This window comes from Gaeumannomyces tritici (assembly GCF_000145635.1).
Source record: "Gaeumannomyces tritici R3-111a-1 unplaced genomic scaffold supercont2.3, whole genome shotgun sequence".
Lineage (NCBI taxonomy): Eukaryota > Fungi > Ascomycota > Sordariomycetes > Magnaporthales > Magnaporthaceae > Gaeumannomyces > Gaeumannomyces tritici.
This window is the reverse complement of record NW_008804547.1, coordinates 3,764,121-3,790,988: the sequence shown is the minus strand read 5'-3', so window position 1 is coordinate 3,790,988 and position 26,868 is coordinate 3,764,121. Positions and strand designations below refer to the sequence as shown.

Here is a 26,868-nt window from a genome sequence, read left to right as displayed (position 1 = left end):
CCACCCATACGGATCGCACAAAGCTGGTAGCCGCGATAAGCTAGAGCTGCAGCCAAGCACGCTACGGTCTTGTCCTGGCGGCGTTTTTTCCCCTTCTTTTTCTTTTCTCGCTCTCGGTTTCTTGTTTGCGACCGTCGCGGCTGCTTCAATTCATGCCCCTCCGTTTTTGCGCTTGCGCCCGCAGACAAGCGTCGGGCTGGCACCGGCGGGACCCACAAGATCTCGCTTGTCGCTGCAATGGACGCCTAATTTTGCTGTGCCGTTTTCTTGGATGGGAGGGGCAGGCAGGGACCCCAGCCGCTCCCGACCGCACCTGGCCTTCCCAGGATTCCCCTCTAGCACCACCCTTGCTCAAAATTTAGACGAGAAAGTCTTGACTGCCACTAGGGGTAGCCCGGACCATATTGCAGCCAAGCCGTCCGGGGGTAGGGTGGCCGTGGTGGGTGTTTGCTACGACAGATGCCGCCGCCAGGACCGACCTGCACTAACAGCGCTCGCAGGCGCGCACACAGCCTTCTGCCTCTGCCCTCCTTGTGATTCTTCTGTCTCTTTGCGTCTCCCCCTCACGACGGCGGGTCCCTGTCCTCGCTTCTCCGGAGTCCCGTCCTCGGTCAATGGCTACCACGAGGGGCACGAGTGGAGGTGGGTGACCACGCCCAGGCAAGTTCCCGCCCACGGCGCTCACATGGCAGATTACAACGGCCGTCTTTGGCGGCCACCCTCCCGCTCCACCATCCTGCTGTCCTCTCTCTCCTCGTCTGATTCTAAAGAAAGAGAGCGAGGCGGGCGAGACAGGCGCCTCTCACATACGCCGTTACGAGGGGAGGTGAGCATGCGCCTGGGAATGGGGGATGGATGATTTCTCGGCTGCGCCCTCATGCTGGGCTCCCACTGGGCCTCTCCATCATCGCGGCTCTCCTTTCCCTCGAAACAAGCGTCACCCCTCGGCCGTGACCGAGCATTCTCTCCGTGTTTCTACCCAAGCTTGTTCTTTGAGCCTCGTCCCGTTTTCCACTTTTTGCAGGCTGCCTTTGCAGCCATCATCCATCCTACAGACGGGCAAGGGGGTCTGCGCAAGCACCGTTTCCCGAACACAAGGCAAGGGCGGCCCTTATTCTGGCTGCATCCGTCCTTGGACCTGGGTCAACACCGCACCCCTCCGTTCTCTGTTCTCCACCGCATCCCCTTCCCTTGCAACCCCAACGGTCCCTGCAACAGACCCGTAAACATTTCGATTCCCCTGCAAACAAACCTCTCAGTCACGCAGGGGTGTCTGAGCGTGGAGACTAAGCTCTGGATGACACCCCCCCTTGAGCGGGCCTGGCTGCGCACCACGCCGCTCACAGACGGGGACTTGCCTCCTACCCTGCTCACCACAAGCACCACCCCGGCCTAGCTCAGATCCTCGCGTGTCTTGATGGTGGTGAGCTAAAGATATAAACCTCTTCCACCCCTCCACCGATAGCACGTTCAACATCCTTCTCCTCATCCCTATCTACTTGAGCCTTAAAGAGACTTCTCGTCCCGACATTTCCTTTCATCCATTTCCTTTCCATACTTGGGTCTTCACTTCATCCAAGCTCCGAGAGCACCTTGCCAACTACAACCACTATATTCGCACATCTTGCATCTATACTGCATCGCGAGCGTCGCCAGACCGACACTCCCACGGATCCGACTATTTGAGCCAACATTTCACACATACCCATCATCATGCTTTCAAGGACCCTCTTCGCCGCCCTCGTGGCCATCGTTTCGGCCTCGCCCTGCCGTCCTCCCCCCAGCAGCAAGCCCACTCTCCCCAGCACTGGCAGTAAGTCTTGCGCCCACAAACCCCAGTGCCTGGCCTATATCAGAAGCCATTGACTAACAGCTCCCCTTTGTAGCCATTGACCTGCCCGCACCGAACCCCAGCGGCACCCTCAAGGCCATTGCAGTCGGCCACGGCATCCAGAACTACACCTGCGCCAACGGAGTTGCCACCGCCACCGCCGCTGGTGCTCTTGCTGTCCTTTACGACGTCACCCCGTTCTACCCGGGGGGACTCAACGGCCTGTCCAATGAGGGCTTTAACAGCCTGACCACTGCCGTCCTCTGGACCCAGGACGTGCCCCTGAACCTCGTTGACCCGGCCGCCGCCAAGCCCGGCACGCCCGACGCGCCCAACAAGGGCATGCCCCCTTCGGCCTACGGTGCCGCCGCGGGCAACCCCTTCCGTGCTGCCGCGGACATCACGCTCGGCGAGGAGATGCCGCCGCTCAAGTTCCTGGGCCACCACTATTTCGACGCCGCCGGCGCGCCCACCTTTGACCTCTCGACCCGCAACATGCGCTTCTCCGTCGGCCTCAAGGAGTCGGTCAACCAGCCGGCCGAGTCGGACAAGGGCATCCTGGGCACCGGCGCCGTCAAGTGGCTGCTGCTTAACGACAACGGCAAGGGCCAGAGCACCCTGGGCTCCAACAGCCAGGTCTACCGCGTCATCACCGCCGGCGGCGTCGCCCAGGCGTGCAGCACCGAGGGCGCCGTCCCCAAGGGCAGCGTGCCATACACCGCCTTCTACTGGTTCTACGGCTAAATGCGCTCGCGCTTATTAGCTTACGACAACGCTACATACAACCAGAGATGGGCCCTACACACCTAATGGGGGCGGTGGCTTCTTGGCCTCATTGACCCCTTTTCGACGTCACTCGCTTCATGGCTATTAATACGCATACATGCATGCGTGGTCATACCCTGTTCTACTACTTCTCTTCTTCTTTGGATTAAACATAAGCTGCAAAGCCAGTGGTTTCTTCTTTACACTTTTTTTAACACCTTTTATGTTTTGTTTACATATGACGTGCGGATATACCCACCCATGGCATTTGGGATGAGGACTCTTGTCGCATTTTTGGATTGGTTTTTGGCTCTTTTGGTCAGATGGAGGGGTTTCTGGTTTCGATTTTGCATACGACGTCAGGGACAATTTTACCTAGGCAGAACAAAATAAAATGAATGCCGAGTCGTCTTGAAAAAAAAGGGGACAGTCAAGCTTTCGTGATGTGCGGGGATCATGACCGAGGGCGACTCAGCCGAAACCAGGCACGCCGCCGATGCCACATGCCACAAGTCAGTCGCCTGCACAAGGGCCCCCAAGTAGGTTCGTCTGATCCGTGGTGCCGCCTCAGGGGCCGATACAGGCGGAGGGATGGAGGCTGAGTTTGGCGAGGTGTGATGGAGAGGGTGCTGGTTACTTCCCCCGAGGATCGTTGGCTGCTTGCTGCGCAGGCCGAGCGTCGGGCACTCGTCGAAGTGGTTCTAATTGTGTAGCTCCCACCAGATCCCTCTCGCTTCCAAACATCAATGTGATTTGAGAAAGCTTGCGATGCTGGGTTGTCGACAGTGCATATGTAACTTTTCTCTTTCTCTCCCTTTTTTTTTCTTGCGCACCCAAGTTAATTGTAGTAACACCACAGGCCTACACCCGCCCCATTCCCTTTTTGGCGCATCTGCCTTCAACGGCAACTTGAGTGGCGCGCGTCCAAATCGCGACTCTCAATGTCGCCAAGAATATAACTTCATGCCTCTGGGACTGTTTGGCCGCCCGCTGCAGATCTTACGTTCTTCGCCAGCCTGGGTGAACGGATTCCGAGCATCGTTCCTCACCCGGATCGTCGGTACATCAATAGGGCTTCCAAGCAGTCGCGCCCTTCCGTGCCGTCGAATCTTACCAGAGTGAGAGAGAGTTCGCACCTCTGCGCACTCTGTTAGGTTTATGAATTCGGTGCATTTTATCTTTTGTTCTTGCAAATGTGGTTCCTCTTGGTTCACTCGAGTTCCGAGTTTCCCGTTGCGCCGGTGACGTGGGTGGGCCGAGGCTGAAATTGACAATCACGCCGCTTATCAGGCTGGAACTCAGGGCGCTGGATTACAAATGGCTCGAGAAAAATAAGCGATGACTGGTTCATTTCATCACGGGCTGACGGGACCCTTCGTTGCAGGAAGCCAAATGGTATCAACTGTTGCTAAACGTAACTATCACGTCCCATCACCTTACGCGATCGTCCCAGACACAAACTCTCGGGCCCTTTTACAGGACGAGAGCGACGACGGCGGCCGCGAAGCCAACGCCGGCCAGGTTGCGGCCAGCGGCGGCGGGAGTCCCCGTGGTACCGGGGGCACCGGTGGTGGTGGGGACCCTGGTTGCGGCGCCGGCTAGCGAGGTGGCGCCAGCGAGGCCGGCCGTGGCGGCGGAGCTGGCCTTGGTGACGATCGAGCTGAAGGTGTCGCCGCCCTTCTCGCCCGCGACGAGGCCGCAGATCTGGGGCATGAGAGTGGTTGTCTCTGCAGTGGCGCAAGTACAAGGTTAGCTGCGTGGCGGCAGAGGATGGTCTATAAACAGATTTGGAAGGTTCAAGACGTACTGGCAACATCGTCCAAGGTGCAGCCGGAGGTGATGCAACCAGTGGCCTTGCTCGTCATGTCGATGAGCTTGCCGCACTGGCACTTGTAGTCGGCGGCATCGCAGCCGACCTCCTTGGCAGCCGTGACCAGGCACTTCATCGCGCAGCTGGGGACCTGGGCAGCAAGCTCGGCGATGGTGGCGGCGGAGCTGACAGCCACAAGGGCGGAGAGGACGAGGGTGGTGAAGAAGCGCATCGTGGTGGCGAGGTGTGGGGTTTTAGGTAAAAAGCATGTAAGTGAGTGAATAGGCCGAGGACAACCAGTGTCGAGCGAGTTTGAACTGAGGTATGAAGCGAAAGTGGTTTGGGTAATGGAGAACGATAGGGGGGGACGGTTCGAAAAGCAAAGGGCGGCCGGGAGAGCTTTTTATCGACAAAGCATGACGGTGTTTCGTTTTGGCGAGCAGCAGAGATGGGTTCCCTCCTGTTCTGGCTGTGATAGGAATCCAGGGGTAACACAGACCAGCATGGTAAGACACGGACGCCCCCAGACGAGCCGAGTGGAAAACCTTGGCCAAAGTCGCATCGTCAGGAATTCAGGGGTCTGGCTGGCGTTGGCTGTGGGATTCAAACGGAATTGGGATCCGCCTCGCGTATCCACCCGCTCATTTTTCAGGGACGCGGACCTCCAATGTCGCCATGATCCCTCCGCCTGTGGCTTGAGCTTGGGGTGGCTCAGCCCACGGAGCTCACGGTTACCTAAGCAGATTCTAGGGTCCAACTGGCTGCCTGGCGCAGACCGCCCGGCAGCCAGCTGGGTGTGGGTCCCGGTGCCAGATTTCCTACGTCCAGCGTCATGCAGGCACAGGAGAACTTTAAGCCACGACGACCAAACGCGCCAAACTTTGGAAATCGCATCCATTTAATAGACCCTAGCCCCAACGACGATCCTCGCCATTCTACGGCCACCACCAACAGCAGTCTGCACAGACACGACACTGATGCATCCGCAGGCGAATTGAATCGGTTCTGCGCAGGCCCCATGCCGGTTCATTCTCCATTGTAAGGACACCTTGCCTGCGCCCACCGCCCAAGTTCGTGCTGGTGGCGGGCGCAAACCGCAGAATCATGAGGCTTGATGATTGGCTTCGATATGGCCTCCATTGATATACGAGTTGCCGTCCTGTTGATCTAACCCTCGCCCTCGGCAGGCTGTCTTCTCCCCGGGTCTCATGATCGCCGTGCCCCTGTCCACGTCACCACTCCGGCTCGCATAAAATGGAAAAAGGCTCCAATAGCTCCCATGGCATCCCGCTGCTTCCCCTGAGCCGTCCCGACCTGCCGACCATCAGCGGCGATGACGAACGAGAGGCCTCGCGTTCCAGGCCACCGAACCATGCGCGCACGACCTCTGCCCAGTCGAGGATTGTCGCCGACGAGTACTCGTTCCTATCCCCGGCCGAGACCGCCGCCCGCCTCAGAACTTCGCTTACTCATGGCCTGACCCCCAACGAGGCTATAACGCGCATCCACGAACATGGCCCCAACGAGATCCCCCACGAGGCCCCCGAGCCGCTATGGCTACGATTCATCGGCCAGTTTAAGGAGCCGTTAATTTTGATGCTGCTGGTCTCGGCCGCAGCGTCCGTATTCCTTGGAAACACCGATGATGCCATCAGCATCACCGTCGCCGTCACTATTGTCGTCACCGTCGGCTTTGTGCAGGAATACCGGTCCGAGAAATCGATCGAGGCTCTAAGCCACCTGGTCCCAGACCATGCCCATTTGATACGAACTCAGATGCCCAAAACTCCCACCACGGGGCGCCCGGCGAACTGGCCTGTGGATGCCGGCAGCAGTGGTGATCAGTCTCCTTCGGGTGCCACCACCCCCGGTGAAGCAGCCATGGAAGCCAGCTCGGCCAAGGTCATGGCCTCGCAGCTGGTTCCGGGCGATCTGGTCATGTTCACAACAGGCGATCGCATCCCTGCCGACATTCGTGTGACCAAGGCCATAGATCTGACCATTGATGCATCGAACCTCACCGGCGAGAACGAGCCCGAGAGACTCACGGCCGCCGCCCGCTCGCGAGACCAGCGCCCGCTCACCCCCTTTGGAGGCACTAGCCTGCAGCTTCCTAGCCCGTCCTTCGAGACTAAGAGTCAGGCGGGCGAGGACGCTTCTCAGGCGCCCAAGAATGTTGCTTACATGGGCACTCTGGTCAGGTCTGGACACGGCCAGGGAATCGTCTTTGCCACTGGAGGAAACACGCATTTTGGAACCATCTCGCTGAGCGTCTCGGGGACCGAGAGCCCTCGGTCCCCTCTGCAACTCTCCATGGACGACCTAGGCGGGCAGCTGAGCAAATTTTCTTTCGTTGTGATCGGTCTCATCTCCCTCATCGGATTTTTCCAGGGAAAGAAGCTGCTCGAAATCTTCACCATCTCGATCTCTCTCGCCGTCGCCGCCATCCCTGAAGGCCTGCCTATCATTGTCACCGTAACGCTTGCTCTTGGTGTCCATCGCATGGCTAAGCGCAATGCGATTGTCAGGAAAATGCCCAAGGTGGAAACTCTCGGCTCCGTAAACGTTGTGTGCACGGACAAGACAGGTCAGTTTGGAAGCGGCTACTCACACTTCGAACCCAGGGCATACTGACCTAGCCCCTTTAGGCACTCTCACCATGAACCACATGACTACAACCAAGATGTGGTACTTTGGCCAGCCTAGTTCTGTCAGCGTTGACTCAGATGACGAGTTCACCGAGGCGAAGCCAGATGCTGCGACTTTGAGAATTCTGCGCATCGGGAATATCGCCAACAATGCTCGCCTTGCGCACCAGTATACCGAAAATGGCGCAGCTGCGAGGGCAGTGCTCACGTCGACTCTCGGTAAGGGCGAGATGAGCTCTTCCTACACGCGCTGGGTAGGGCAGCCGACGGACATTGCGATGCTGGACCTCCTGGATCGATTCAAGGAGCATGACGTCAGGGGATCGGTTGGACAGCGAGCCACCGAGACCCCTTTCAGCTCTGAGAGGAAGTGGATGGGCGTCACTATCGCGGCCGAGGGTGGCAAGAGTGATAAGGAATTCGCGTATATCAAAGGCGCCATCGACAGGATCCTGGCGAGCTGCGACACCTACATTACCGGTGAAGGTCGCGAGTTCGTCCTTGACTCGAACCGTCGGCAAGAGGCCCTGCAAGCTGCTGATAAGATGGCGGCCCAGGGACTCCGTGTTCTGGCTTTTGCGAGCGGCCCTGTCAGCAGATCTACGAAAGGCAAGGCTGCGATTTCGTCCACTCGGAGTAGCACTCCGGCGGGTGACAAGTCGGATGACTGGCACCCGGCGACCAACGAGGAATCATACACCGGCCTCACTTTTGCTGGTCTCGTCGGCATGAGCGACCCTCCTCGGCCTGGAGTCGGACGCTCGATTAGGAAATTGATGCGCGGCGGGGTCAAGGTTATCATGATTACAGGCGATGCCGAGACAACAGCAGTTGCTATCGGTCGTCAACTGGGGATGCAGATCGCGACGCCCCGCGAGCACACGGATAATCAGGTCAGCGTGCGACCCGTGCTCCGCGGCGACGAGGTGGATGCCATGTCGGAAGAGGAGCTGGCGCAAGCGATGCAGACGACTACTGTGTTTGCGCGGACCAACCCAGACCACAAGATGAAAATTATTAGGGCACTCCAGATGCGTGGTGACATCGTGGCCATGACGGGCGACGGTGTCAACGACGCGCCGGCGCTCAAGAAAGCTGATATCGGGATTGCCATGGGGCGACACGGTACCGACGTGGCCAAGGAGGCGGCTGACATGATCCTTACCGACGACGACTTCTCCACCATCCTCCACGCCATCGAGGAGGGCAAGGGAATTTTCAACAACATCCAGAACTTCCTCACGTTCCAGCTGAGCACCAGCGCAGCTGGCCTGTCCCTCGTCCTGATCTGCACGGCCCTCGGATTCAAATCGCCGCTCAACGCGATGCAGATCTTGTGGATTAGTGAGTGAACTACCTTCTGTGCAGATGTTTTGGGCCCATTGCTAACGATTATCCCCAATAGACATCATTATGGACGGTCCTCCTGCGCAGTCGCTGGGTGTCGAGGCGGTGGACAAGGACGTTATGAATCGGCCACCGCGCAAGCGCAACGACCCGGTCCTGACGCGGTCGCTCGTCATGCGAGTGGCACAGTCGGCGGCCATCATCATGATTGGAACGATGCTCGTGTACACGCGCGAGATGCTCGACGACGGCAAGGTGACACGGCGCGATACGACCATGACGTTCACGTGCTTCGTGCTCTTCGACATGTTCAACGCGCTCTCGTGTCGGTCCGAGTCCAAGTCGGTGCTCAGGGGCGAGATCGGGCTGTTCCGCAACTCCCTCTTCAACTGGGCTGTGTCGCTCAGTCTGGCGGGCCAGCTGCTTGTCATCTACTTCCCCTGGCTTCAGGAGGTGTTCCAGACCGAGGCGTTGGGTTTTATGGACCTCCTGTGGCTCATCGTGCTCTGTAGCAGCGTCTTCTGGGCCGACGAGTTGCGCAAGTGGCTCAAGTACGGCCGCAGGAGGTTAGGCAGCAACTACAGTCATGCCGTGTAAAACAAAAAAGAAATATAGAGAGACGGGCACATGTACCATTAGCGCAGAGTATAATGGAAGCGTTGTTGTAACGAGGATACACTTCACGAATTTCCCCTTGTGGTATATGTTTCTACTTGCTCTGGTACGCGAAGTGAAATGATCCGTTCAGCACCGCTTTGGTGTCCCCAGGACGACTGACACTAGCTGAGATGCCGGGCACTATGCACTATGTCGCAGCCTGCATGCTTGCGTCTCTAGCTAGGCGTAGCCTGCCTAATAGACGAACCTCATTGATGCCTACGAGAATGAGGCGGTGCTTGCGCTACCCTACTAACACCGAAGACCAATCGCTCACGCCCACACCACTCGGGCACGGTGGCATTGCCCCCCTCTCCCATACACCCTTGGCAAGGCGGTACTTGTTGGCTGGCTTGGCCCTTTGAAATTGTCCCAGGGCCCTGAACCTCATCCGCCTTCAATCTCGACATCATCAAACGACTGGCATTCCGACAGGCTCTCCCAATCCCCTCGTATTCTCTTCCTCGTCAGCGCACACGACCATTCTCTCTAATAGAAACGACTTCTTCGAGCTGGCCATGGCCAGTTGCTCCGGGGGGTCTCCATCGGAGATTCCTTCGGAAGGCTTGACTGTTCTAAGGGTGCCCGACACTCAGCCATCGGTAGAGTACGTTTCGTGAGAGGGACGAGTGTTTCTAGTCGAGCATATATACTGACCGATGTGAGTGTTTCGCCAACAGCATTGTTTTCGTACACGGCTTCACAGGCCACCCATACCTCACATGGCGCAAATGCGGGGTCCAGGGCGCACAAGTCGACGCCGAGGATGGCGCTGAACCCCCGAGGAAGCTCGCCAGGTTTCTACAGCGCTCCTCAGCCCGCGAGACCTCCTCCGTCTACTGGCCTACGGACCTGCTACCCAGCACCATCCCGGATGCCCGGATCATGACATATGGGTACGACACTCATATTCGGCACCAGGTCTTCGGCCCTCGCGCCAGCCAGAACACAATCTACGACATCGCTGGAGATTTTCTGGTAGCACTCGAGGCAGAAAGGCGCGGCGCCACACACAGGCCCCTGATCTTTATCGCGCACAGCCTGGGCGGCATCGTCGTGAAGGAGATGCTGAGACGATCTCAGGGTTGTCATTCACACGACCATCTGCGGCAGGCCACGTCTGCGACCATCGGCGTCGTCTTTTTCGGAACACCGCACTCCGGCGCCGATCCTCGAGGCCTCTTACTACACGCCACGGAGCGTCTTGCCCGCACTCTTGGCGTCACGGTGAGCCAGGCAGTCGTCGACACCCTCCTGCCCAGCTCTGAACGGTTGCGAGAGCTTAGAGACGACTTTCCCATAATAGCGCAGAGGAAAGGGTGGGCTATCCATTCCTTTCAAGAGCAACATGTTGTGCGTTTGCTTGGTAAAAAGGTTAGTACATCCTGGAAGACAATTATATGAACATGCCCAAATATCTGACTATCTTGACCTTGACTTCCACAGGTTGTAGAAGATACATCATCCTCTCTCCACTCGCCGATTGAAATCACCCAACACATCGCAAACGATCACATGGACATGTGCCGATTCTCAGGGCTCCTCGATGTGGAGTATCGGAAAGTCGCAGCGGCCCTACAACGCCTCGTCCAGTGTGCCGGGGCAGCAGAAAGGGCGCAGTGCGGAGTGCTAGGTCCAGCACTGCCAGGCACCCACGCCCAGAAATGCAAAGATGCTCTTGAATCCCTAGCCTTTGAGCATATGGGTGATCGCCAGATGGGCATCAAGCGCGCTCATCGGAAAACCTGCAAGTGGTTTCTCACTGTACCGGAATACATCGACTGGCAGGGCGAAGCGAAGATGACCGAGAGCAACGGGGTGCTCTGGATCAAGGGAAAGGCCGGCACCGGGAAATCGACCCTCATGAAATACCTGCTCGAGGGAGCGAAGAAAGGACTGGGTGGAAGCAGAGTTGTGTCCTTCTTCTTCCACGCTCGCGGTGACGAACTAGAGAAGTCAACGGTCGGCATGTATCGCCACCTCATCATCCAGATACTCCAGGAGATGAACGAGAACGATCTCGCAGTCATCTGGAAACGCTTCATCGAGGATTCTGGGCTCGGAGACCCGGCCGCATCCCCACACTGGACAGTTGATCTCCTAAAAGATCTTTTCCGAGCGGCCGTCCTCGCCCCCGGCCATCGGCTAACTTGCTTTGTCGATGCGCTCGACGAGTGCGACGAAAGCGAGATTAGAGATATGTTAGGCTTCTTCGCCGAGCTCGGAGAGTTGTCACTGTCGCAGGGAGCTCCCTTCCGGGCCTGCTTCTCAAGTCGGCACTACCCACACATCACAGTCGATAAGTGCCTCGAACTCAACCTCGACGTTCAAAGCGGACACGAGCGCGATATCGTCAGCTACCTCGAGAGCGACCTCAATATTGGGAAAAACAAGACCGCGAAAGAAGTCCGAGCCGAAATGCTGAAGAGCGCATCGGGAATCTTCATGTGGGCGGTGCTTGTCACGCAGATCCTGAACCGGGAATTCGATCGCGGAAATATCCATGCCCTCAAGAAAAAGCTCAAGGAGATCCCCAAGGACCTACACACCCTGTTCGAGAGCATTCTTACCCGAGATGAGGACAACAAGGCCCAGCTTTTGCTGTGCATCCAGTGGACACTCTACGCGAGGCGGCCACTAGCCCCTGAGGAGCTCTACTTTGCCATAGTGCCGTATGACTCGGAGCCTGGTGAGGTCGCTATCCGCCACCAGCCTTGGGACTCGGAAGAGATCACTCGAGACCATATGCAGAGGTTCATCGTCAGCTCCTCAAAGGGCCTTGTCGAGGTCACGTCGACGAAGAAGTCGACCGTGCAATTCATCCACGAGTCCATCCGCGACTACCTCTTCAAGGGGGGCTTGGAAAAGGTCTGGTCAGATCTCAAGGGAGACTTTGGCTCGATCAGCCACGACGCTCTCAAGGACGGCTGCCTCAGCTACATTCGACAGGGAACATTTGACGTCGTGCCAGAAAGCTCATCAGCTGTGCATCCAGACGCTCTGTCTACTGCGCTTGATACCCCTTTCGACCTCGAGGCCCTGCCCGATGCCCCCCTCGACACCGGCCCTGGCCCGGGACCCCTCGCCAAGACTGAGAACGGAGCCGAAAAATCAAAAGACGCCCGGGCTCGCGGGCGTCGGCTATGCAGAACATTCCCGTTCCTTCAATACGCGCTGCAAAACGTCATATATCACTCCGACCGTGCGCAGCAGGGCGGTATATGCCAGCTCCAATTCCTCCAAGACTTCCCCAAGCATCGATGGGTCGAGCTGGACAACGCAATTGCGATGTACGGGTTGCGTAAACACACGAAGAACGTGTCCTTGATATATCTACTGGCTGAGCAAGACGCCGCGAGCCTCATCAAGGCTTCCCCCGACCCACTCCCGTACCGGCACTATACAAGAAAGTCGATCGGCCAAGAGCGGTACGGTGCTCCCTTGGTTGCGGCTATTGCGCATGGATCACATGAGGCAATCGGGCAGCTACTATTGTCGGATGCCGACCTATCTGGATTTGTTGGAGCTGGTTTCGTTGATGATACCTCCGCCCAGGCCACCAAGGGCCGCCAGAATCTTCAGCTCAAATGGGAACGGGAGCACTCCATGGCGTATTATCTCTGCGTATATGGCTACGCTCCTTTTCTTAAGCACCTGGCGTTGGCGGCTACCAAAACAATGCAACAGGGAGCGCTCAGCGTTGATGTCGTGAAAAGTCATCTACTGGGGGTGGATATGCTCAGATATATCGGGGAGTGGTACACCTTTGATGCTGAAAAAGCGAAACCAGCAATTTCGAGCGGCGCATGCCAGATTCCATGGTATGCCCAACACTTTCGCAGAGCCATAGCGAACTCATTCCTCCAAGGTGACCTCTCTTGCCTCAAGGACGGACTCGACCATGGCGACGACCCTTCGATTCTGGCGGGCGGCCACATTTGGGACTGGACCTACATCAGCAATTGGGAGGACAAGCTTACCCAAAACCCTCCTGGATTACGTCAGAACCTTCGATTGCTTGCCGATGCGGGCTACGATGTTAATGTGCTCTTGGACGAGCTAGTCTGGCGGCAAGTTGACGTCTCCATCCCGTCGTTCCTTCTCGAGCGATGGGCCGACCTTCACATCTGGGCAGCCGCCGGCCTTGGTGATATGGATGAGGTCATCAAGCTTCTCGACAAAGGGCTCGACGTCAACGCCCGCGATCATTTTGGCCGTCCAGCACTGTGGTATGCGGTTCGCAACAACCACGAAGATCTGCTCGAAACTCTTCTCGCTGGACGAGGAGCGGACCCAAATCTGGTCGACTTGAAAGGGTTCACATTGCTTCACCATATGGCCGATTGCAAGGGGCAAATGGCTATTCCACTCGCCAAACTTATCAAGTATGGGGTCAACGTCAACGCAAAAAGCACAAACGGAGGTACTCCTTTGCACGTCCACAACAACCGGGAAATTTGCGCCCTCCTTATCCAGCATGGCGCCGACGTCAACGCGAAGAACACAAACGGAGATGCTCCTTTGCACGTCCACAAAAACCAGAAAATGTGTGCTCTTTTTCTCCAACATAGCGCCGATGTCAACGCGAAAAACACAAACGGAGATACTCCTTTGCACGTCCACGAAAACCAGGAAATCTGCGCCCTCCTTATCCAACATGGTGCCGACGTCAACGCGAAGGATGAAGACAAGAAAACTCCTTTGCACGTCCACAAAAACCAGGAAATCTGCGCCCTCCTTATCCAGCATGGCGCCGACGTCAACGCGAAGGATAACGAAGGTAGAACTCCATTACATCGGCACGATAACCCAGAAATCCTGAAACTCCTATGCAAGAATGGTGCCGACCTCGAAGCTCGGGATGATGAGGGGTATACACCACTATTGAACCACCTGGTGGGCTACGGAAACGTGAATGCGGTTGAGGCCCTTCTCAAGCAAGGAGCAAGTAAGTACGCGAGAAGCAAGAATGGCAAAACGGCGTGGCAATTACTCCCAAATGGGTGGTTGAGCAGTGCGAGAATACTTGAGCTATTGGGGCCAGAGCCATGAGTAATTTATTGCATCCTAGGTAGAGGGTAGTCTGAGGAATCCAGGGGTCACAGTCTGGCGAGCTTGCATGTAAAATGTCGCAAAATGTCATGGTGGTGAAGCTCCGGCTCAAAATTGGTGGGATCAATTAGGTGGCTAGATCCCCGCCAAGGACACAAGATCAAATAGAAGCAAGGAGAGGCGACGAGGACGACAAGGCGCCGCTCCGGACAGCAGGCGAGTGCTAAAGGATTCGGCATGCGCGGACAGATCGCAAGACGACGCGAATGCCTGCCACCACCAATGGCCGCCGGTTATTGGCAGCAACCGACGGCTCGAAACAGCGACCCGCTGCGGCTCCGTCAGACCTCAAGCTGCCACACCGACCGCCGCACCCCTCCACGGCCATGAAGAACCCAGCCGCAGACCTCGCCGGCCCCCTCGACGATGCCTCGACCACGGCCCACGTGCGCAGGGCGCTCGAAGCCCTGCACGCCCGCGAGCAGGCCCTGACGACGCGCCTCGACGGCCTCGTCACGTCGCACGCCGACCTCGGCCGCGACCTGCTGCGGCTCGACAACCTCCGGGCCACCCTCGGCGCGCAGGTGATTGCGTCGCGCGCCGTGTCCAACACCATGCTGGCGGGCGCCGCCGACACGGCCGCGCGGCTGTCGGGCCGCGTGCGCGAGCTGGACCTCGAGAAGGCGCGGGTGCAGGCGACGCTGCGCGTGGTCGAGCAGGTGGCCGAGCTCAAGGCCTGCGTGGCCGGCGTGGTCGGCAGCATGGGCGCCCCGCAGGACTGGGAGGCCGCGGCCGGCTACCTCTCGCGCGCCGCCGCGATCCCGCCCGCCATCCTGCACTGCGGCTTCGCGCGCGCCGTGGTGCCGACCGTCGAGACGCCCGACAGCCCCGCCGCCACGCTCGAGTCGGCGCGCGAGAGCCTGTGCGGGCTGTTCCTGCGCGAGTTCGACCGGGCCGCCGCCGACGCCGACGGCGCCCGCGTCACGCGCTTCTTCAAGCTCTTCCCCCTCATCGGCCGCGGCGACGTCGGGCTCGACGTCTACGGCCGCTACGTGTGCCAGGGCGTGGCCGGCACGGCCCGCCAGACGCTGCGCGACGGGCCCCCCGCCGCCACCACGCCCGGCGGCGGCGGCGGCGGCGGCACCACCACGGCCGGATTCTTCTACGCCCAGGCGCTCACGCAGCTGTTTGAGCACATCGCCCGCATCGTCGACGGCCACGGCGCCCTGGTCGAGCGCCACTACGGTGACGGCAAGATGGTGCGCGTCATCGAGCGCCTGCAGGTCGAGGTCGACGTCCAGGGCGGCATCGTGCTCGACTCTTGGAGCGACGAGCGCGCCGTCGACAGGAAGCTGACCGACGTCAAGAGCTACCCCTTTTCCTTCCTCGTCCAGAGCTTCCTGCCCCAGCAGAAGGGCGGCTTCGGCGGCACCCCGCGCGTCAACTCGCCCGCCGGCGGCGCCGGCACCAACAGCAACCCGCGCGCCAGCGAGGACGAGGGCGTCAACATGAAGGAGGTGGACGGCCTGCTGGCGGAAATCGCCGACATGCTGGGCAAGTGGTCGCTGTATACCCGCTTCCTCGCCGCAAAGTGCAAGGTAAGTGTTGTTGGCTCTATCCCTCTGTTTGTTTCTACATGACAGCATGGCTCTAACAACCTGCTACTTCCCATCTAGGAACCCGAAACCCCCGACGACTCCCCTCTAGTCATCCCACCAGTCATCAAAAACTCCAACCTGCACCGCAAGGTCAACACAAAGCTCACGGCCCCCTACAACGTCATGTCGACCTTCTACTTCCGCCGGTCGGTCGAAAAGGCCTTCCAGCTCGACGAGTCGCCCAGCGGCCTCACGCTCAGCATCGGCAAGCCCGTGGACGGCAACCCGCCCTACATCATATCGGCCGTCGACGACGTCATGTACATCGTCAACACGGTTCTGCAGCGGTCCATGTCCACCTCGCAGATCGAGGTGGTCAGCTCCGTCATCCCCACGGTCGGGCGCGTGCTCGGGTCCGACTTCATAGGCATGATCCAGCGCCGCATGCGCGACGACACCTTCCCGAGCGCCACGGTCAAGGGCGGCTTCCCGCCCGAGGACAAGATCGTCGGCTTCGTCGTGCTGACAAACAGCCTCGACATGGCCAAGGAGTACCTCTCCCGTATCATCACCAGCCGCGCCGGCCCGTCGGACGAGGAGCTGGCCAAGCTCTCATCCCCGCCCAACGGCGGGCCGCCCCCACGACCGCCGCCCGGCACGCCTCGCGACCTGTTCCCGCTGGGCCGCGACGCCGCCGCCGTGGCGCGCGAGCTGCGCGTGCTCGAGGCCAACTTCCTCGCCAAGGCCAGCGACCTGCTGCGCGAAGGGGTCGAGGCCCTGGGCGTGCACGTCGTCCGCCCGCGGCTGCGGCCCATGCTGGCCGAGACGTTCCGCCACGCCGACTACGGCCTGACCGAGGCCGACGTGGCCGAGCTGGCGGGCCGCAACGACGAGGACGAGGCCGACGTGCTCGAGCGCCTCGAGCAGGCCGGCCGCGTCTTCGAGCACCGCTGGGACGCGCTCGTGCAGCCGCTCGCCCGCCTCATGACCCCGCGCACCCACGCCGCCCTGGTGGACGCCGCCGCCTCCCACCTGGCGGGCGTGCTGGAGCGCCGCGTCTGGGCCGCGGCGGGGCGCGTCAGCGGCTTCGGCGCCGTGCGCATGGAGCGCGACTTCTCGGCCATCGTCAGCGCCGTCGCGCGCGGCAACTACGCCCTCCGCGAGAAGTTCGCCCGCGTCAGCCAGATCCTCATGGTGGCAAACATGGAGGACGACGAGTGGGACGAGCTCGTGGCCGAGGAGGAAGAGGAGGACGGGGACGGCGGCATGAACTGGGTGCTCGCGGAGGAGGAGAGGAGGCGGGCGAGGAACATCGTCAGCTCGTAGGGTACACACATCCGGCTATCGTTATAGAGACTTGGGGCTTTCTAGACGAGGCTAGAGTTTTGGAAGCATTTGGGAGGTTACAGGCAGTGTGGAGTTTATGGGGAAAAGAAGGAGCTGTTTGCGATACAAAGACGCCGCTTACAGACTAAAAGTAGCACTAGATAACGACACTTGATGAACAGGACATCGGCTCAGAGGATCATGAACTATAATCTATCCCTTTTTTGCGACTCTGTAGCATCTCCCAGGCCTTAGACTCGTCCCAATGTCCAGCCTTATTAGGTCCAGTCTCCAACCCAGCCAAGCGACCACGCTCTCACAATAACACAACCACAACACACGCCAAGTCTTGCAGCACAACAAAAGCCCAGGAAAGCGCCCGATGACCGGAACCGCCGAGAGTGCAGACCAGGGAGGACCCGGCCAGCCGGGCTTGCGCGTGCACCCAACATGACACACGATATCGCCCGTTTCTAATGTCTGACGGCGTACCCCGCACCGTGGCCGGGCGGGCTGTGCAAAGCGCACGCGAGCTTTTCAGGCCGCGTGTGCGCTCTGTCTTTCTCGAGGTCACCAGACTCTCTCTTCGCTTCATTGCTTTTCATTGACCTTCAAATATTCAAAAATCAGAGATTCAGCTTATTCGCTCCGCCTACACAATGCAGCCCATACGAGAGTCGTTCAACATCTCGGACTGGGAGGACGACAAGCAGTTCCTCAGGTGCTGGCGCCACCAGGACTGCGGTGCCTGTCTTGTAGAGGACGGTTGCAGCTGGTGTCCATTCGTACGTGTCTACCGTCTATCCATCCATCTCTCCATTACACCGACGCTCGTCCTACGCCACACCAAATGTGCGACATAGGACACAGTCGGCTAACGTAGCCGCCCAGTCGTGGACATGCACATCAAACACCTACTCTATTCCACTCCTCGCGCCGGCCTACGACGACAAAATCTGCCCGCACTGGGCCGAGCGGTGGGAAATCCGGACGCGGCCGCTGGGCTGCCAGGTGTCCACCATCACGACCCTGACTGGTGCCGTCAGCATCGCGTCGACCTTGATCATCGTCGGCATCATCTTCTTCGCCTTCTGGCTGATCCGCAAGATGCGCGAGCTACGCCGCTGGCGGCGCGAGTGGGCACGCGAGAGAGCTCTCCGCCGCGAGTTACGTGCAGCCAGGCTGGGCCGGCGCGTTGTGTTCAGGGCCGAGCGGTCAGAGGAAGACCCTCTCCTCGGCATATGATATCGTGCTGTGTATACCGACATATAGCCAAGATAGAAACGGTAGAACAAAGTCAAGGGAGCCGGTCCCCTCTCATCCAGAGCTGACAGGAGGTATGATTGCGACCTCGTCCCCTTCCGAGATGATGAGTTGCTCAGCCTCGGCGACACCGTCAACCGGCATGTCTACGTAGTCGAGGTTGATCGTGACGAGGCACGAGTCCAACACCTTGGACTTGATCCCGCAGTAGCGCTCTTCCAACGTGGAAAAGAGCTTGCCCAGCGGCAACGGCGCCGGCAGCGACTCGAACTCCTTGGAGGTGTACGAGCTGGCGCTGGCAAAGTAAAGCACATTGAAATGGCCGCGCGGCGGACGCGGGACAGTCGTCATGATCGCGACTGGGCAACGCGCGGGTCTGCAGCAAATCTGATGGAATGTCGAGTTAGCAGCTGATCGACGGTGCCGCCATGTCCATGTGAAAAGAAAGAGTTGAGGTGAGGTTGCTCAGAGATCTCGGTGAAAAATTGTTACATCAATGTAGTTCAGGTAATACATGCTGTTTTTTTCTTCATCATTCAACCTGTAGGAAGCAAAAGCAGTAGAATAAATATCGCACATACCTTTGCAGCTGGTGAGTCGCGCAGTCTCTTCCCCAAGCGCGAGGTGAGAACGGAAGTTGAGAGGTTGAGGTCGGAGAAGAAAATTTTGTCGGAAAATTTGCAGCTTTAAATTTCGAGCTTGGTGATGCCCACAGCAGATGGGGTCCACGTGATTCGCTCCACGCCGCACAGTGTGTAACCCGCACCTGCCTAACTTCGGCTCCAGAGTGCAGACCACGCCTCGGCCACATGTCGACGAGCAATGTCAGATCTGGAAGGGAAGGGAATTAGTAGCATGGCTCCTAGCCTTAGGTTCTTTCGCTGGTTATTATAGATGTCCATAACCAAAGAACCTGATTCCGCGGCTCTGTAGTATCTCGGTAGTAGAATCAGATCTTTGCCTGGCCGATGCGGGTGAAGACGCCGAAAAAGGGTTGATTAATTCAGTTGTCAACCCTAGATCTGCAAAGCAGAATGCCCAAGCCTTGACGCCCCTCTCTCTAACACGAAAGATTAGAAAGCAGCAAATGCCTTCGCCGTTTTCCATGAATCCAATTCCCTGCTGCCTAGGGAAGCTTCGCGCGCGTGCGTGCCATATTTCTTTTCGTCGTCGCCGACTCCCATCACCACCGTTCCTCCTTCTTATCTCAGCCTGCGGGCCTCACGCTCAGACTCGAGGAGCACCAAGATGTCGTCGACGCGAACTGTGCAGGGAAGCGTGGTTAGCCAGGTGCCCATGGCGTCGGACGGTGGTACTTTCGTTTCGATCTGCGAGGGGCGGGCCGTCGTGGGCGGCGAGAGTTGGGTTCGGCTGTTGTGCTGCGTCCTAGGAATCTCGACGGGAGGGTGCTGTTATTTACCTGGGCCCTTGACGTTGCGGATAATGCTACGGGTCTGGTCGTCCATGAACTCGACGCGGACCTGGGTCACACCACCACGGGAGCCTGGAAATGTAATCAGCAATCGCTTCTCCTTCTCTGCGCCCCCAGTCTCTTCTTCTCATGGGAGTCGTGGATCGTACCGGTGCGGCCGAGAACCCGGGTGACCTTGACGAGCTTGACTGGCTGCTTGGTGGAATCCATATTGACGAACTGCGGCGGGCCTCGATGTCAGTTTTCGGTCGGGACAGCGGACAGGAAGCTGCACGAAAATCGGGAGGGCCCTACATCGACTTTCGAGTGCGTGAGGTGTGTGTTGGTGATTTCTGGAGACGTCGACGCCGGGCAAGAGAGGTGGGAAACAAACAGAAGGATATGCCAAATGACGGGCTTTTTTCTTCCCACGCTTTTTCTTTTTCGAACTTGGATTTGTGTGGGAGCGAAGGAGGGGACAATCCGACGGGGCTGCTGATTGGCTGCTCAGTCTCTGTCGCAAACCCACCCACCAGCACAAGCCACATGCACCTGCGGGACCAGGCGGCGGGGCCAGCTGCTGGGCACCGATTTAGCAGACAGGGGTTTGGAGCTCTGGTCAATGGGATCGATGTTGATCAGCAAACAGCGGGCACTTGACGCCAGCCCCAAGTTGAGACAAACGAGCGGCGTCCAACAACAAACATACTCCAAGACATACAAGCCGACTACCTACCTGTGCGTTTATCCGTCGGTGGTTTCTGGGCCGCCAATCACAGCTACGTTACTGTTGGCTGCTTCATCGTCCGTCGGCCGTTGCTCCTGCTAGGGAGCGGGCATCCTATCTCACCTACACCATGGCTCTGAACCGCAAATACTCGGCGCTGCCCGACCTCGACACGGCCCCCGACATTTACGAAACCCCCGATTTAACCGACGACAACTCGACGGTCCCTGTGAGACTAACCCCTCCAGTCCCCATTTTGCTTGTTGCTGGCAAAACTAACTCCTCGGTAGACAGGCACCGTCAAATCCCAATCGGACGAGGAGGACGACGATGGCCACGATGCGGCGGAGGGAGTCCTGAGATCCCGGCTAAGAGTTTCCGAGGCCCGCTCCATATTTACCCCCGCCAACGTCGATGCGCGAGACGTCGACTTCTCCGACCGGGTTAGCGGCAAGAGGAAGTCATACAAAGTCTCGACGCGTCGTCACCGCACTCTGGAAGACGGCACGTTGGAGCTGGGAGACTTGAGCGATGACGACGACGATGACGCCGGCAACCTCGCGCGCAAGATCGCCCGCCTGAAGCGCGAGGTTGAGGAGGCCAGGGCCGAATACGCTAAGCAGCAAGCCACTTCACCCAACCCCACCGCAGACGGCACCTCCCCAGAGGCCGACATCGACTCTCTAAGCCGCGCGCTTGAGAGCATTTCGGGCCTTTCGAGTAGGCAGGGGCCCGTGTTCAGGTCCGCGCCCGTGCCAGAGCCTCAGCCCGCCGCAGATGACTCAAGCACTAAGCTCCCGCCTGCCACGGGCGGGGCGACCTACACCGTGACGTATGCGCCCACATACCAACAGAGCCATGCACTGGCCAAGGCCGCCGATTTCGATAAGCGACTCCTCCTTCTCGAGAAGTCCCTAGGAATCGGCTCATCGGCGGCACCAGAGCTAGACGCGGGGGGTCTGCCACGGGCGGTGCTGCCGATGCTGGAGACTCTCGACAAGCAAGTCGGTGCCCTAGCATCGGCCACGCCAGTGTCGCTCGACACGCTTACGAGGAGGGTGAGGGCACTCAACCAGGAGGCCGCGTCTGTGGAGAAGAGCCGCGACACTCTCGAGGCCGCGCGCGAGATGGTGCTCGTCCCGATGGTGCACACGGGTGGCACCGCAACGTCGGCGGCCGAGGCCGAGGCGGCGCAGCGGGCACGCGCCGTCGCGAGCAACTTGAGCGAGTACGAGGCCAAGATCAGCGCGCTGTACGGAACTCTCCCCACCATCGAGAACCTCGCGCCGCTGCTGCCCCCGCTGCTGGACCGGTTGCGGTCTCTCCGAGCGATCCACGCGGATGCGGCGGCTGCCGGCGATACGCTGGACCGTATCGAGCGGAGCCAGGCGGAGGCGGCTGCCGAAATCAAGCAGTGGCGCGAGGGACTGGAGAAGGTCGAGGCGGCCATGCGAGAGGGAGAGGCATCAATGGAGGGCAACGCAAAGGCCATGGAGGGATGGGTCAAGGAGCTAGAGCAGAGGGTTGCGAAGCTGTCATGATGCATATGTAGTCTGTTCGTTTTGCTCGATACCCCTTTTATCTCTGGGCGACATTACTCGCTGCCTCTTGGAGAGAGATCTTAGTAGATCTGTTAAATAAAGCAATATTACGAAGCGCAGTGCTTGATTTCAGTCGCGAAAATCAACAGGATAGATACCACAGTATCGCATATCGCAACATTCGTAACCAAATACCACATCGTCGAGGCTAGGTACTTCGTCTGATGCTTTCTTCGCTCGCCAGACACTCGATGGTCAAGGCCCACAATTAACCTCCAGCATTCTGCCAATCAAACGCGTTGATTTGAGACACGGTCAGACCAATCCGCTGGGTGTTTAGGTCGTCATGGCTGAAGCCGGCCTCGGTTTCTCTCGGACCAGGCATCATCGTTCATCCTGTCTTCTCTCAAGTGGTCTCCGACCCCCATCACAGCCGTTTGTGAACAGCTCGCCAATTTTGTTACGCTCATTTGATTGATTTTCTTATTATATCCCTGCATTCGTCGTTGTGGGGCCATCGCGTCACCACCCTCGGGCCACACCAGCGCTGGACGCCGAACGCACGCATACTGGCTTCGCTCAACCGCACCTTCCTGCTGAGGATTATTGAGCGCCTAGGTATCGCCTACGCAAGGGCGTCGGGTCTATTCACCCATACAGGCTCCTATTGAAGGCCTTCCTGAATATCAGGTCACGTGCGAACACATCAGATGTCGCATCGCCTCGCTGCATAGCGCCCTCAATCTCGAGGCGACGGGTTTCTCGCCCAACTCATGCGATTAGGCGCGCCCGTTCGAGGACACACATTGAACTTTGCCGGCGCCCTCTTCCCACCAAACAACGCGCCCATTCTCCTTCTCATCTTTAAATTCTCATATGCCGCCACTTTCCCGCCACGGCGTAAACCAACTCCTCAGCATGGTTAATGGGCGACCTCGGAGGTCGGCGGCGAGACCTCCTCTCGGGGATGAGCCATCGTCGTCGCCGATAAGGGCGTCTCCCGAGGAGGAGCCATCGTCACCAACTGCGCAGCCTGTTGATGATGAGGCCCTCATCAATGCGCCGCCTGAGTCTTCCTCCGACGAGGACAACGACGACGCGAGCCGCTCCGTCTCTACCAAAGGGGATATCAAGGGCTCGCTTTTTAGCTCACAGAAGCCGAGGCCTCGAAAAGAGCAACAGGCGAGCAGCACTACGAGCGCCGCAGAAACCACAAGCGCCAAAGCACGGAGCGAACAAGGGTTGCGAAAGAGCCCAGAGAGAGCATCCCGTCGCTTGTCTTCCAAAGCCAAAAACGATCAGAAGGCCGGAGTTGACGTGTCTGACGACGAGATTGATGCTGTGGATCAACCCACAAAGAGGCCAGAAAAAAGCAGGACCAAGTCGGAATTAGGTGCCCACCTTGAGGCACAAATATTTGTCAGGTCCTCCAAGAAATACACAGCGCCGAGGAGTATGTTTGAACCTTCCGCCTAAACAATCAACATATCTGTACACAGACGCAAGTCGAGTTTGGAGAGCTAACACCGGATCACACAGCAAAACAACCCCAAGCCAAGAAGAGACCGGGCGGCGATGAGGAGCCACCGCGCAAGCCGAAAGTGAGGCCACCCAAAAGGCCAAACGGCTCGGTCGTGGATGCGGCCGCGGGTCCCGCAACCAAAAGGCCCCGGTTTATCATGCCAGTCGACAGCGAGGCCCCAGACACTCCCGCTGGTACTCGATTCAAGGCATTTGACTCGGTAATCAGTCCGCCTTCTGGTGACAGCAAAAAGCCGTCCTTCAAGGGGAGACCCGTAACAGATTCGCCGTTACGAGGTGGCGCGAAGTTCAAGATGCTAGATCTCGACACTGAGGACGACAAGAGCCCAACCAGCCGCCAAAAAGAGCCCCTGGCTAAGAGTCGGGGTCGAGCCCTATCGGTGTCCAGCTCGTCTTCATCACTCACTGAGCTCGAGTCCGTGCAGTCGGATGGACCCGATCTGTGTCCTATGTGTGACGCCCCCATCGACGCTGACCTCCTCGACGGACTCACAGCAATCACGATGAGCATAGCGAAGCAGCAGAAGATATGTCAGCTGCACAAACGGCGTGAGGCAAATGCGCAATGGAAGGAGAAGGGATACCCGACCATCGACTGGGATTTGCTAGAGAGCCGGTTCGAGCGGCAGCACGACCACCTGGACAAGGTTCTCAGGGCGGAAGTGGACTCTCACTACCGCGACGTGTACTCGCGCAGGGTCGATTCGGGCAAGGGCCGGACGCTGCTGACGTCGGAAAAGGAGGCCGGGGGCAGCCTGACACCGGGCTACTACGGCTTTCGTGGGGCGCGGCTGATGTCGGAGTGGCTAATCCGCCGCTTCTCAGCATCGCTGAGGAAGAGGGCGGTCAAGGACCGCCTTGTGGCGGCGCGCGGCCACACGACGTACGTGCAATCGGTGCTGGTTCCCGAGCTCGCGGCTCGGCTCGTTGCGGAGGATCTGAAAATCAAGCCCGAGGCCGCGCGGGACGTGCTCCGCGAAAGCGCCCGGCTCGGTGAGCTTGTTCACGAGGAGTTGAGGGACGTTGTCCGGAACGAGCCGAGCGATGGCGAAGATGGCTTTTAGACGAGGCGGGAGATGTATGGGCGAGGTGGAACTCGACACTACTGGCATTCGAGGTTTATTATCTCTATGATACCTGTGCATTGCCCTCCCTTTTCTTCACCCCGAGAGTCTATGTGGAACTGGAACGAGCGTTTGCCCCTCTCTTGGGGATTCTTCCGCGCCTTCACACTGCCACATCCATGAACATACCTGGCTTATTGCTCACTGGCCAAGGCTACTAGCGAGACACAAGGACTACTATCTGTCTCCTGATCTAGGTAGCTTTTACGCGACGAACGATTCGACTCTTGCGTGGTGGTTTATCAATGTCCCAAGAAGCTAATAGCACGCGACCAACGAGAGGACGAAAGCCCCTGTCAGGGGTCTAGGCCCTCTGTCCCCCTCAGCGACCAACAGGGGGTGACCCCTTTCCTCGCCCCGAACTGCTGTCGCAGGAACTTTTGTCAGCCTTTTCAGACGCATGCCTCCCACACGTGGGGAGAGGCTGTGTTCGGGTATGGAAACCCCATATTCCCTCGAGCACGGACCAGACCAAGCCTCACTTCCTTTTCACACTAACCAACACCTCTTCTGACTCTGGTAGCCGTCAGCCTGCCGAAATACTGCCACTCCTTGATGCCGCACGACCTTCAGATGGGCGATCTCTGTGCATTTTGTAACCTATTCGGGAAGCCCTGCGGCCGCCAAAATGCCGGCTTACCGATCATCGCTGCGTGTAACTCGCCCCGGGTGATCGGTAGGTGACTGCCGAGCGGACTGTAACAGGAGATCAAGTCTCCCACCCCTGCGAGCAAAACACCCATTGCGTCGGCTTTTGGGACAAGGAACCCCACCCCTTATTGTTTTTCTCCCCTCCGTTTTCTCTTCATTGTCCTCTCCCCCTGTAGGGATTTTGTTTATATCAGAGAGTCTCTTATCAAACATGGGTGCTCCCGCACTCCGCCAATGTCATTGTCAACACCGTAGTACCCACGACTTCCCGTTGCCGGGTTGGTCTGCCGATCACGGTCCGCGAGGCCGAGACCGCACCCTAGCGGCGACTCGAGCGCTGGGGTGAAAAAGGGAGGGAGGGGGAAAGGAGGATGAGCATGGGGCATGGACATGCAAAACGTGCCCCGAAAGGATGGCGGCAGTGGGAGATGTGACAGATGCCGTGTCACCGCGGCTGGTGCGATGGTCCAACATTGATGATGCCCATTCCCATCACCTGCATGCCTGCGCGTATTATTCCCTCAAATCACTATTTTTTTCTTTCTTTTTTGTCTTGGTGCACTTTCCTTTTATTTTTTCGCACATCTGATTGGCCCCCACATCATCATGTCGGCCTTTTTCCCATTTGGTTGACCGAACACGAACGTCAGCCAAGCAGGCCACTAGGAGTAGCGCACAGCTGAAAGAGACAGGGGAGAATGCGGCTCCCTTTTTGGGGGCAGACAAGGCATTGTTATCGATGCATGCAAAACGGTCGGACCCCATGAGCAACGCCAAGAAACCTCCAGCGAACTCTGTGCTGTCACAGGCATGGGCTTTGTCAACACCCGTGCTCCCTCGCCTCTGCCACGAGTAATTCTGCAGCGGTGGGACGCCGTCGCGCGGAACAGGGCGGGCGCACTGATCGCGGGCTGGACAGCGGCTCTTGGCGCGCCAGTTCCCCGACTTTTGTTCCCGCGAAAAGCTGGGGTTCGTTACAGGCTGTTCGGCTGGCCCGTGCTTTTTGGCGACGGCCCCGGCCATGGCTAATGGTCTAGCCGGCTTGATTTGGAAAGCTTGGTTTTCCTGCCCGGGTGATGTGGGAGATGCGCTCGGTGCTCCCGGGACGCTCACCGCGACGTTTATCGGGAGCAACAGCACCAGGCAGGCCGGTAAAATGTCCACGTAACGAGGGCATCTTGTTTCCTGTGCACCCGTCGGTAGCCGAGAGTGCGCGTTATGATCGTTGGCCAAAATATGTTGAGAGCGGCCCCGCCTATCTCGGCAATCATCCACCCTTGGCTTGGTACCGAGATAGGCGCCCCTCCTCGCTCATTGGGGGCTTATCAGACATTGCGAGTCCGGTGGGATGGATAGCTGGCATAATGTCTCTGACCTCCGTCTCCAGCATCCGGACCCTGGCACGTGTTGGAAGCAGCGGCTCTTGGCCGTCCTGTTTGATGACATGACGCACAGCATCCAGGATGGGCTAGCCCAACCTCCAAAAAAAAATCCGCACACGTTATATTTTTCCCCACCCAAACTCTATAGAAAAAAACATCAAGAGAAAATCAAATTCAATTGATCGCAATGCCT

At 58.5% G+C, this 26,868-nt stretch overlaps 11 protein-coding genes across 11 annotated transcripts; 7 read left to right on the top strand and 4 right to left on the bottom strand.

Annotated features, from left to right (window-relative positions):
• The first annotated feature begins 1,385 nt into the window (after nt 1–1,385).
• Nucleotides 1,386–3,132, top strand: GGTG_06368 (hypothetical protein). The gene is made up of 2 exons (XM_009224185.1): nt 1,386–1,813; nt 1,887–3,132. Exons 1-2 carry the CDS (start codon nt 1,714–1,716, stop codon nt 2,573–2,575), a joined length of 789 nt encoding a protein of 262 aa, XP_009222449.1. The 5' UTR covers nt 1,386–1,713; the 3' UTR covers nt 2,576–3,132.
• On the bottom strand, nt 3,123–5,078 carry GGTG_06367 (hypothetical protein). Its single transcript, XM_009224184.1, has 2 exons — nt 4,404–5,078; nt 3,123–4,323 (listed from the first exon to the last, which is right to left on the bottom strand). The coding sequence occupies exons 1-2, from the start codon at nt 4,636–4,638 to the stop codon at nt 4,070–4,072; spliced, it is 489 nt and encodes a 162-aa protein (XP_009222448.1). The 5' UTR covers nt 4,639–5,078; the 3' UTR covers nt 3,123–4,069.
• A 190-nt stretch (nt 5,079–5,268) lies between these two features.
• GGTG_06366 (calcium-transporting P-type ATPase) lies at nt 5,269–9,095 on the top strand. The gene is made up of 4 exons (XM_009224183.1): nt 5,269–5,444; nt 5,594–6,993; nt 7,055–8,398; nt 8,460–9,095. The coding sequence occupies exons 2-4, from the start codon at nt 5,661–5,663 to the stop codon at nt 8,996–8,998; spliced, it is 3,216 nt and encodes a 1,071-aa protein (XP_009222447.1). The 5' UTR covers nt 5,269–5,444; nt 5,594–5,660; the 3' UTR covers nt 8,999–9,095.
• Nucleotides 9,096–10,288: 1,193 nt separating this feature from the next.
• GGTG_06365 (hypothetical protein) lies at nt 10,289–12,386 on the top strand (the record flags this gene model as incomplete). The annotated part of the gene is made up of 3 exons (XM_009224182.1): nt 10,289–10,432; nt 10,505–12,348; nt 12,374–12,386. Exons 2-3 carry the CDS (start codon nt 10,574–10,576, stop codon nt 12,384–12,386), a joined length of 1,788 nt encoding a protein of 595 aa, XP_009222446.1. The 5' UTR covers nt 10,289–10,432; nt 10,505–10,573.
• A 731-nt stretch (nt 12,387–13,117) lies between these two features.
• On the bottom strand, nt 13,118–13,865 carry GGTG_06364 (hypothetical protein; the record flags this gene model as incomplete). Its single annotated transcript, XM_009224181.1, has 2 exons — nt 13,478–13,865; nt 13,118–13,357 (listed from the first exon to the last, which is right to left on the bottom strand). The coding sequence occupies exons 1-2, from the start codon at nt 13,805–13,807 to the stop codon at nt 13,118–13,120; spliced, it is 570 nt and encodes a 189-aa protein (XP_009222445.1). The 5' UTR covers nt 13,808–13,865.
• Nucleotides 13,550–17,261, top strand: GGTG_06363 (hypothetical protein). The gene is made up of 2 exons (XM_009224180.1): nt 13,550–15,708; nt 15,787–17,261. Exons 1-2 carry the CDS (start codon nt 14,377–14,379, stop codon nt 17,032–17,034), a joined length of 2,580 nt encoding a protein of 859 aa, XP_009222444.1. The 5' UTR covers nt 13,550–14,376; the 3' UTR covers nt 17,035–17,261.
• A 294-nt stretch (nt 17,262–17,555) lies between these two features.
• GGTG_06362 (hypothetical protein) lies at nt 17,556–18,351 on the top strand. The gene is made up of 2 exons (XM_009224179.1): nt 17,556–17,819; nt 17,926–18,351. The coding sequence occupies exons 1-2, from the start codon at nt 17,694–17,696 to the stop codon at nt 18,277–18,279; spliced, it is 480 nt and encodes a 159-aa protein (XP_009222443.1). The 5' UTR covers nt 17,556–17,693; the 3' UTR covers nt 18,280–18,351.
• On the bottom strand, nt 18,352–18,648 carry GGTG_06361 (molybdopterin synthase sulfur carrier subunit; the record flags this gene model as incomplete). Its single annotated transcript, XM_009224178.1, has 1 exon — nt 18,352–18,648. One exon carries the CDS (start codon nt 18,646–18,648, stop codon nt 18,352–18,354), a length of 297 nt encoding a protein of 98 aa, XP_009222442.1.
• Nucleotides 18,649–19,499: 851 nt separating this feature from the next.
• On the bottom strand, nt 19,500–19,939 carry GGTG_06360 (40S ribosomal protein S28; the record flags this gene model as incomplete). The annotated part of the gene is made up of 3 exons (XM_009224177.1): nt 19,500–19,561; nt 19,718–19,801; nt 19,879–19,939. 3 exons carry the CDS (start codon nt 19,937–19,939, stop codon nt 19,500–19,502), a joined length of 207 nt encoding a protein of 68 aa, XP_009222441.1.
• A 345-nt stretch (nt 19,940–20,284) lies between these two features.
• GGTG_06359 (hypothetical protein) lies at nt 20,285–22,095 on the top strand. The gene is made up of 2 exons (XM_009224176.1): nt 20,285–20,664; nt 20,726–22,095. Exons 1-2 carry the CDS (start codon nt 20,566–20,568, stop codon nt 21,974–21,976), a joined length of 1,350 nt encoding a protein of 449 aa, XP_009222440.1. The 5' UTR covers nt 20,285–20,565; the 3' UTR covers nt 21,977–22,095.
• Nucleotides 22,096–22,361: 266 nt separating this feature from the next.
• On the top strand, nt 22,362–25,675 carry GGTG_06358 (hypothetical protein). Its single transcript, XM_009224175.1, has 3 exons — nt 22,362–23,429; nt 23,516–25,076; nt 25,166–25,675. Exons 1-2 carry the CDS (start codon nt 22,853–22,855, stop codon nt 24,580–24,582), a joined length of 1,644 nt encoding a protein of 547 aa, XP_009222439.1. The 5' UTR covers nt 22,362–22,852; the 3' UTR covers nt 24,583–25,076; nt 25,166–25,675.
• Nucleotides 25,676–26,868: the final 1,193 nt, after the last annotated feature.

Coding starts and splice junctions, on each gene's coding strand:
- GGTG_06363 (XM_009224180.1), top strand. CDS start 14,377: ATGCCTGCCACCACCAATGGCCGCCGGTTATTGGCAGCAACCGACGGC. Junction 15,709..15,786: donor TCCTCGCCGCAAAGTGCAAG/GTAAGTGTTGTT, acceptor CTTCCCATCTAG/GAACCCGAAACCCCCGACGA.
- GGTG_06359 (XM_009224176.1), top strand. CDS start 20,566: ATGGCTCTGAACCGCAAATACTCGGCGCTGCCCGACCTCGACACGGCC. Junction 20,665..20,725: donor ACGACAACTCGACGGTCCCT/GTGAGACTAACC, acceptor ACTCCTCGGTAG/ACAGGCACCGTCAAATCCCA.
- GGTG_06366 (XM_009224183.1), top strand. CDS start 5,661: ATGGAAAAAGGCTCCAATAGCTCCCATGGCATCCCGCTGCTTCCCCTG. Junction 6,994..7,054: donor TGTGTGCACGGACAAGACAG/GTCAGTTTGGAA, acceptor TAGCCCCTTTAG/GCACTCTCACCATGAACCAC. Junction 8,399..8,459: donor GATGCAGATCTTGTGGATTA/GTGAGTGAACTA, acceptor TATCCCCAATAG/ACATCATTATGGACGGTCCT.
- GGTG_06367 (XM_009224184.1), bottom strand. CDS start 4,638: ATGCGCTTCTTCACCACCCTCGTCCTCTCCGCCCTTGTGGCTGTCAGC. Junction 4,324..4,403: donor CACCTTGGACGATGTTGCCA/GTACGTCTTGAA, acceptor GCGCCACTGCAG/AGACAACCACTCTCATGCCC.
- GGTG_06358 (XM_009224175.1), top strand. CDS start 22,853: ATGCCGCCACTTTCCCGCCACGGCGTAAACCAACTCCTCAGCATGGTT. Junction 23,430..23,515: donor GAAATACACAGCGCCGAGGA/GTATGTTTGAAC, acceptor CGGATCACACAG/CAAAACAACCCCAAGCCAAG.
- GGTG_06368 (XM_009224185.1), top strand. CDS start 1,714: ATGCTTTCAAGGACCCTCTTCGCCGCCCTCGTGGCCATCGTTTCGGCC. Junction 1,814..1,886: donor CACTCTCCCCAGCACTGGCA/GTAAGTCTTGCG, acceptor TCCCCTTTGTAG/CCATTGACCTGCCCGCACCG.
- GGTG_06362 (XM_009224179.1), top strand. CDS start 17,694: ATGCAGCCCATACGAGAGTCGTTCAACATCTCGGACTGGGAGGACGAC. Junction 17,820..17,925: donor GTTGCAGCTGGTGTCCATTC/GTACGTGTCTAC, acceptor GTAGCCGCCCAG/TCGTGGACATGCACATCAAA.